The 8,412-nt window shown below is 48.9% G+C and overlaps 2 protein-coding genes across 2 annotated transcripts; both read right to left on the bottom strand.

The window, feature by feature from the left end:
- Positions 1-1,545: 1,545 nt before the first annotated feature.
- On the bottom strand, positions 1,546-2,056 carry LOC119405491 (probable ATP-dependent RNA helicase DDX5). Its single transcript, XM_037672324.1, has 2 exons — positions 2,033-2,056; positions 1,546-1,986 (listed from the first exon to the last, which is right to left on the bottom strand). The coding sequence occupies exons 1-2, from the start codon at positions 2,054-2,056 to the stop codon at positions 1,546-1,548; spliced, it is 465 nt and encodes a 154-aa protein (XP_037528252.1).
- A 238-nt stretch (positions 2,057-2,294) lies between these two features.
- LOC119405489 (ubiquitin-conjugating enzyme E2 Z) lies at positions 2,295-6,662 on the bottom strand. Its single transcript, XM_037672323.1, has 2 exons — positions 6,081-6,662; positions 2,295-2,762 (listed from the first exon to the last, which is right to left on the bottom strand). The coding sequence occupies exons 1-2, from the start codon at positions 6,660-6,662 to the stop codon at positions 2,295-2,297; spliced, it is 1,050 nt and encodes a 349-aa protein (XP_037528251.1).
- Between the last annotated feature and the right edge of the window lie 1,750 nt (positions 6,663-8,412).

Here is an 8,412-nt window from a genome sequence, read left to right as displayed (position 1 = left end):
GTGTTTGCATTGGCCACGTGTTTTGTGAAGAAAGAAGGGGCGAGGAGGAGATAGTGCCTGCAGGAAGGCGAGAAAAAAAACCCTCTCTCCTCCTTGAATTCGGGGTGCTCTGGGGACCCTTTAATACCATACACAAACGTCACTGTTTTCACTATACATTCGCAAAACAGCTGAAGCAGCTGCAGAACCAAGACAAACTATCACATTTCTTGGGTAGCGCCCAAGCAGGAACTTCCCGTTCAATTAATAATGCCAGTGATTATAGCTAAGAATTCATCGTAACAGATCGTAAGGCGCGGAAACACGGAAACAAGGTAACAGAACAAGGGAACGAACGCGGACTAACTGAAACGCCGACTAAAAACGCCGCACGCTGAAAGGGTACACCGCAACGGAAAAGAAAGTAGACGTAAAACTGATCTGCGCGCGCGCAGGCGTATGGCAGCGCCTCCTGTTATCCAAGCCCATGAGGGGTTCCACGGGAGCGATAACTGTAAGGATTTCATTCCCTTCTTATACAAGTTAATAAATACTTTAATAAATACTTGCTTTACCTTGCTCATTCGTGACGTAAAAATATGCTTCATTTTTTTAAAGCTTTCACATTGCAAGTGGTAATTTCGAAAAAACGAATTCTGACAAACGCATATGAGAAGAACGCCTTCAGAAGCACGTTTAGGCGTGCGTCATATCAAAAACCTCACGCGTTTTACCATTCGTGTGTCGCTGTTAAGGAAAAGGATAAGTAATGTGGTATTTTTCGCGAGATTTGGTTGTATGATTAGCTGGATTCCTATAGGCGTGGCAGTAACAATAGCGATGGCAAACGAGGCTTGTAAGGATCGAGAGCTATACAACAGTTTCATTGCGGCCGGCCTGGTATGTTCAATTGAGAGCGGTGATCTCGCTGCTGCAATGCCATGCAGACGTTCCTATGAGGCACGACAGAACCGGTCAGCCGTGTAATGTACTACAGCTTACTGTCGTGTCGCCTATTTCGGCGCGACTTCACGAAGCTCTGGCAGCAATGGCTGCTTGTTTTCTTGTTGTGACCACATCAGCGCTTTGGCATGCACGCGTTCGTTGGGCCTTAAGAACGTGTACACAGGCGTCCACTGTTAAAGGGAACATCGGAGCGTGTGGCAGCAGCTCGGCGCCACCGCCGGCCGTCGGCTGCAACGAGATTCGCGCAGACGCAGTGAGCACCGTGCCCAGTGCTCTTTCGTCGCGTCAGCGATTCGCTTCGCGACGATTCGCAGCGCGGAAGCAGACAGCAGCAGACAACGAAAGAGCACGACTCACAGCGTGCACTGCGCCTGCGCGAAACTCGTTGCAGCCGCTGGCCGGCGGTGGCGCCGAGCTGCCGCCACACGCTCCGATGTTCCCTTTAACAGTGGACGCCTGTGTACATCCTGCCCGTCCCGTCGGGCCGAGCAGCGTGCCTAAAGCGGCGCAGCAAGACGCTCGAGTGTACCGGGTGGTCGCAGCTGACGACGTAGCGGACGTTGTCCAGCTCCATAGCCCTCGTCGCCACGTCGGTCGCTACTATAAGACGGGTGCCTTGTCTGACCGCAGGGCGTCCAACGCCCACTGGTGTTTTTGCTCCGTTTTGTTCCCGTGAATGCCGACGGCAGGGCAACCCTGACTGTGCAAGGTCGACACGAGGTCTTCTACCCTTTGCTTCATCTCGACAAATACAACGGCCCTGTCGCTCTCGTCCTGAAGAATTCCCTTCAGCAGGGTGACTAGCTTGCCCTCCTTCTCGGCCTCCTCGCAAACGACGACGATGTGTTGTGCGCGCTGAATTTGATGCTCTTGCGTTGCCGTCCCAACATTGACGTCGACGGGATCCTTCAACTGGCACGCTAGCTGCCGCGACTCCCTCGTTAAGCACGTCAGCGTCACCAACGTCTGTCGGTCGAGTCGTATGCTGTCCACGGGGCGGATGCCGTCTTTGCATTTGCTATCGGTTGGCACAGCATTGAACTATCACCGGGATTAGCCCATACTCAGTTTAGTTGGGAAGCTTTACCTTCGCCCCGCTCCAACGTACCATTGCAAGATTATTTTACCCATTTTTAGAAGAGCGAAGTGCGAAGAAAGGTACCGGTCCTTTGATATGCCCCTGCATCAGGCAACTAGGGTCTTAGCCGGAACTTGCACAGTTAGGTTTCATGAAATCTGGAATTGTGATTCTGGATTCGTGTTTCGTTGCTTTTAATTTTGTTTTATATCGTTTCTTTTAAATCTCAAAGATAACGCGTCTGCATTCGCTGTGTGGCCGCGGCTGCAGCTCATTGCGCGCTTCCTTCGGCAGCGGCATCCGCTGCGATCTTGTCCTGGACCCGTGGGCCAAGCTGCCTCAGGCGCGAAAGCAGCGGCTCGTACTCATACGTGGCAGTAACCCCTAGGATCCGCGTCAACTGCCAGGAGTTGTTCAGTTGGACCAGGCGTTTGACCATGTCCTCGTACTTGCCGTACGAGTCGGCGAATGTCTTCAGGATCGCGCCGACCAAGTACGGCGGGTAGGGCGGTTGCTCCTGAAGGCAAGCTTCGACGGCGTCGCATATGGCCACCCTGACGGTGTCGTGTCGCACCCTGTCGCTGTAGCGTGCGGAGAAAACTGGCATGGTTGACACACCCGGCTCGTTGTAGAAGGGCTCCTCGTTCATGAGCGACTGTATTGAGATGAGGACGGTGCCGATGTTCTGTACTGGGCTCCATGCGGGTCCTGGCCAAGTGCCCAGAATGCTGAGGCACACCTGCGAGCTGAAATCAGCTTGTCATTGCTCAAGTCGTGGTTCGAGTGTCAGGTGGCATTATATTGTGTGCCATCTAGAGTGAAGTTAAGCCACGGCCGCGGTACACATATAACGCGCAAGGTCGTCATTAGGCTCTTAATGCTGCTTTGCGGAGTAACGCGGAAACGTTCGCTTTGCTAAGCACGCGTTTGGCGATTCTTCTCGTCGTTCCAGCGGCAATGCCCTTATTTGACAAGAATAAGAAGCAGCACAATGTAAAAACGCTGTTCGTCGTACTTTAGTCTTACACTTTTGTTGCGATTCCTTTGCGTCCATTAAAACGCCATATTAACAAGAACTAATATCGAGAACATTCGTAAACACTTCATCCGGCAATTGTATTTCAAGGCTAAAAGATAGTAATGTTTCTTTTAATGCAACCGTAAACCACAAACAACATGCGCTTAGTATGGTGATATTTTTAAAATCTCCGCACGCGACTGCTCGTACACTTGGTGCGTTTTTTCGATTACTTGTTACCTTTAGCGAAACTATAGTAAAAAAAACAGGGCATTCCTATATTATACATTTTAAACCCGACATGTTCACTCGGAATCATGCACCGCGGAGTCCTAATAATTGCGGTGCTCGGCTGCTGAACCTAAAGACGAAGCTCCAATGCTGGCCGTGGCTGCCGCATTTTTAATAGAGTCGAAATGCTAGAGGCTTGTGTGCTGTGCTATTTCAGAGCACGTTGAAGAATTCCACTTCGGCTAAACTACACAGAGCCCTCCGCTGCGTTAAACCCCCAAAACTAACCAGCCATCACTTGTAACCCTCAATAACTCTTTAAAAACAGGCAGCGCAAGTAACCATGCTGAAAAAAAATTTGAAAAATTCGGCAGCTACGCACTATTGGTGCAAAGACTGAGAAAAACAGCGGAGCTCGTGGCGTTCCCCTTCTACTTTCCCTCCTTCTCACCTTCACTTCCCATTCCCACCCTGTGCTATACTGTATACCATGCATGACTACGCTATCACTCCTCAGTGCCCTCACTTTCCTTTCGCACCCATTGCTGCACTATACCATATATGACTACGCTCTACGCTCTCTCCTCCTCACTCTCACTTTCATTTCCCACCTCTTGCTATACTATACTATGCATGAACATGCTATTCTTTACTCTCTCCCGCTCCCCTTTTCCCTCCTTCTCACACTCACATAACTCATCCTTGCCCTTACACCCCTTTCCCATTTCCCATGGTATACTATGCATGGCTGGGCTATGCTCTACCATCTTCCCTCCTCCTTATCCTCACTTACATTTTCCACCCCCTTGCTGTACTACTACGCATGGCTATGCTATACTTTACCCTTTCCCCTCCTCCTTTCTCTCCTCCTCGCACTCGCATAGATCCTTAACCACACAATCCTTACCCACCCCTTTGTCATACTATACTCTGCATGGCTATGCCATGCTTCCACTCCGGCCACGGACAGAGCTCAAGCTTAAATAGCTCCGCTGTCAAATAATGTTGAGGGAGATTCGATAAAGTCTATAAGTTAGGTGATACTGTGCTCAGAACGCCGCCGCAAGGCGCTGTCGCAGCGATCATGACGATTAACTGCGTAGTCTCTAGCGCAAGTAAACTTTTGCTGTCAACTCTGTGTCTGTTCAGACAGCGGTATCATTAAATGTTAACAGAGCAGAACAACACGGAGAATACAAGACAACAGACGACGAACTCCACCCGTTTTACACTTTCGTGCGCGTAGTTAACTGCGCTGGTTTTACTTTTAACACGTCTTCAACCAACTAGCCAAAAGAATTACGCTTCCAAAGATATCTTGCGCAACAAGTGTCAGGGAAGGAGTAGAGTGCGTCGCCTTTATTCATTATGCTAATGTTTGTAAAACTATAAAAAAAAAGAAAGCAACGATTGCATTTCCCTCAGCTGCCCCGTCTTACTGTAGATACTGAGGAGCGATAGGTTATTGGTGGTCGTTACTTAGAGCAGGCGTCGTCTAGCGTCCAATTTAGCAATCTCCGCGACGAAGTGGACAGCATACGCAACAGGTGTGTTTATATACAGGGTGTTTTTTTTAGACAATACAGATTTTTTTATAGAAATCATATGACAGTAAGCCTCTTGCCGTTTTCGCACACGAACTCTATGTCGAGGCGGAAAAATTTGTCGCAGTTAAAATGACACTGTTGCCACCAATTAACAAAAACCCGTTAATTAATTTTTAATTATTGACTTGGGGGCAGGTGTTTATATTAGAAAGTTGTAGTGCGTGCCAATTTATGGCACACCCATTTTTCGAAATCACGAAAGTTGCACGTAGTTCCAGATATTCCTCATCGAATTTCAAGGGCGAAATCGAAACTGATCGCGCCCGGCCACTGTGGCCCGTCGGGCAGCGGAACACCGGGGCGACACGTCACAGGCGAGTGACGAAATTCGATTGAAGGCGCGCAGAAGCAGAATCTGACCACAAAAATCGGCAAGCATTCTGAAATACACAGGTGCACAGCCTAATGTTTGTGTGCGATGGGCAGTGCTTATGTGTTTCTTCCTTAAACTGTAGAGAGGCGCGAATAACTATTTCGCGTGTCTGCAAGAAGAAGCGCCGAAGTGGCAGCCCCCGAGTTTTATGCTTACCAGACAAAGAAAAGGTTCATATCGTGGTTTTCTTTGCACAGTTCGAAAGAAACGAATAAGCACCAAACACTATGCGCGAAAATAAGGCGATGCGCGGGAACAAGTGAGATGACTTGCAGCTTTTCACGAAACATACGGCCGCGGCGCGCCTTCATTCAAATTTCGTCGCCCCCTTGTAACTCGTAGTTTCCGGTCTGACGTAGCAGAACGGTCGCGCTTCGTGCGCGCTTTGCGCGATCAGTTTCGCTTTCGCCCTTGACATTCGATGAAGAGTATCTCGAACTACGTGCAACTTTTGTGATTTGTAAAAAACAGGTACGCACTACAACGTTCTAATATAAACACCCGCCCTCAAGTCAATAATTAAAAAGTAAATTAACCAGTTTTTGGTAATTAGTGGTGACAATGTCATTGTAAGTGCGGCAAAGTTTTTCCGCCTGGACGTGGAGTGCGTTGTGCGAAAACGCCAAGAGCCTTACTGTCATAGGATTTTCGTAAAAAATCTGTATTATCTAAGAAAAACACTTTGTATAGCCTATCGTATTTCATTATGTTTCACCCTAGCTGTAACCGACTATAGAGAGAAAGCTAGTTTTAGTTAACTCTGCTCTCAATTCGCCATTGTTACGTGACTGATTTCACGCCTGCTGTCAGAAAACACAGCTCACATACCTTTCCGCACGCGTAAAGGTTCGGGTTGAAGCGCACTCTACCGGCGTCCGTGGTCATGATGCGCACACGTGGTGGAACAATCGGGTAGTTCGGGGGACACTTCATGAAGAAGTGGAAGAACCCGCCCTCGTACGGCGTTCCCTCGGGTCCCACCACGATGGCGTGGATTCTGGTGAGGTCGCTCTCTTCGGGAAAGATGAAGATCCCTGGCAGCGGGTCGGCCTTGATCTCCGCGATGTCCCGCGTCACCCTCGTCAGACAAGATGGCGTAGGCTGCTCGTTCAAGTGGAGCATCGGGTCCCAGGAGGCCACGATCAGGCTCTTCTTGGTTACTTTGGATATCGCCGCGGCGTTCGCCATCTTTCTTATCTCGAGCTTGTACTTGAGGGCGGCGGTCCGCGACAGAGGGCTGGAAGAATTCCGGGAACCTGCCCGTCGATCGTCCACCGCTGCGCGCGGCACCACACCTGACGACGACGACGAGGACGACGATAATGTTTCCCTGAATGTGGCCCATGCCCACGAAGGGGAATTGTCGTAGGAGCGGGCATTACGTGTAAAATAAGATAAAGGTTTATACATTGTGGGCAAGACGGAATGGGAAGAAAAATGATATAGTATTGCACGAAAGTGACCTTCCCTTTAAACATAGCTATGGAGTTCACAATGCTAAGGAACATTGCAATCAAGGCGTGTAAGCGGGAATGGTGCGCGGTATCTTATTTTTTAAATGCGAAGCATTTCTTAGCGAACCTCTGGCACTTTGAGCGTTCCTATATACGTATCTATCTATGTATCTATCTATCTAGCCGCCTACGTCTGGGTGCTCTCATGATCGCCTCCTTAACTTGGTGTATACCAAAATTTGCATGGGAGGGTAAGAGGATTTGACGAATATGACTGCCGGGTCATGACATGAATAACGTTCAAATCCTGTCGCGTACGTCGTCAAACCCTTTCCACTAGACACGTGTGGCACACACCCGTTTACCACAGGCCGCGGTGTATGGGTATGTGCCACAGGTGACTGACAGTTTATATCTACCCAGGAACGGCCAGAACAGACATTGGTAACTTAAATGCTAGAGCGTTAAGGAAAACAACATCGGCAGCGTTGACTCAAGGAATGGAAAGAATGAAAATTAGGATCCCAGCAGGAATCGAACCCAAGTATTCTGCGTGGCAATCAGGTATTCTACCACTGAGCCACGCCAGGTCTATAAATTGGTTTGAAAAAACAGCCTACGCAGACGTAATATCGGTGCAACGTCAATTGTGGTTGTGGTGCTGGCTATCTAATTTTACAAAAAAGCAATAAACACTACATGATACTCCTACGATGTGTACGCCTACGATACAGGCGTCATACCAGATTGACGTCTGTAGTTCCAGTGTTGGCTCCGCTTTTATAGCAGTCTAATAAACATTACGTTTGTATTCCTATGATTCAGCGAGCTATATTGAAGCACTGCTCGACCCCGGAGGAATACATTAACGAAAGGTACATATGATATCCACATCACCGCATCGTAAAGTGCACTTCGTCCACCAGAAAGACGCAGTGTCCTCTTCATTTCTTACGAGGCTGGGCGGTGGCCTCATGCTGACCGAGGATGATGTAAGATTGATTGACAGCCATTTGTAGACTAGGCTACGTAGGCCACATACGCCCAGGTAGTCTACGAATAGGACAAACACCATGCACTGATGTTGGTCTACGTAGCACTATCCAGGCCTACCAGCCTCGACGGCCTATACCTCACCAACGCGAAGGGTGGCTTCAGGTTCCGACATATCGCCGGCTCTGTCGACAGACAATTTGTCGACGAAATGACCGAGGCATCCACGAATTCCAACAGCTCTGCTATACCACATACTTCACTACACATGGACCCCTCGTCACCACGATCACGACCGGATCCTATAACAAGTCATGACCAGCTGCTGGTGCTCACTGATCACGGTGATGATGTCGTTGTTCAAGAACTGTGAAGAACTTCTTGCACACATGCACACGGGTTCGTGAAACGTGCGTGTGTTCTCGGGACACGTATAAGCACTACATATCAGCTTACCGCTTCTGGTGTTGGTAATACCCACGTTGCCTTTGGCAGCGTTAGCCAACCGTAAAAAACTGGTTATATAACACATATGCGGCTCTTCAACATATATATGTGTGCGCATAAAATTTATACAAATCTTTAGCGTCATTTTGTAACGTGTCGCTCAGTAAAAAAAGTTACGCCACAGTCACCTACCCGCCGCATGCTTCGCATAACATCGACTCCCACGGTACGTGGGATCTGCCGAATTTTTTGCGTTTCGCGTACAT

The sequence above is a fragment of the Rhipicephalus sanguineus genome, chromosome 9 (genome assembly GCF_013339695.2).
Source record: "Rhipicephalus sanguineus isolate Rsan-2018 chromosome 9, BIME_Rsan_1.4, whole genome shotgun sequence".
NCBI lineage: Eukaryota > Metazoa > Arthropoda > Arachnida > Ixodida > Ixodidae > Rhipicephalus > Rhipicephalus sanguineus.
Note: the sequence above shows the minus strand (reverse complement) of the source record. Positions and strands in the feature narration are given on the sequence as shown.

Coding starts and splice junctions, on each gene's coding strand:
- LOC119405491 (XM_037672324.1), bottom strand. CDS start 2,056: ATGGTACGTTGGAGCGGGGCGAAG. Junction 1,987..2,032: donor TACGTTGGAGCGGGGCGAAG/GTAAAGCTTCCC, acceptor TCCCGGTGATAG/TTCAATGCTGTGCCAACCGA.
- LOC119405489 (XM_037672323.1), bottom strand. CDS start 6,662: ATGTATAAACCTTTATCTTATTTTACACGTAATGCCCGCTCCTACGAC. Junction 2,763..6,080: donor ACCTTTACGCGTGCGGAAAG/GTATGTGAGCTG, acceptor TTCAGCTCGCAG/GTGTGCCTCAGCATTCTGGG.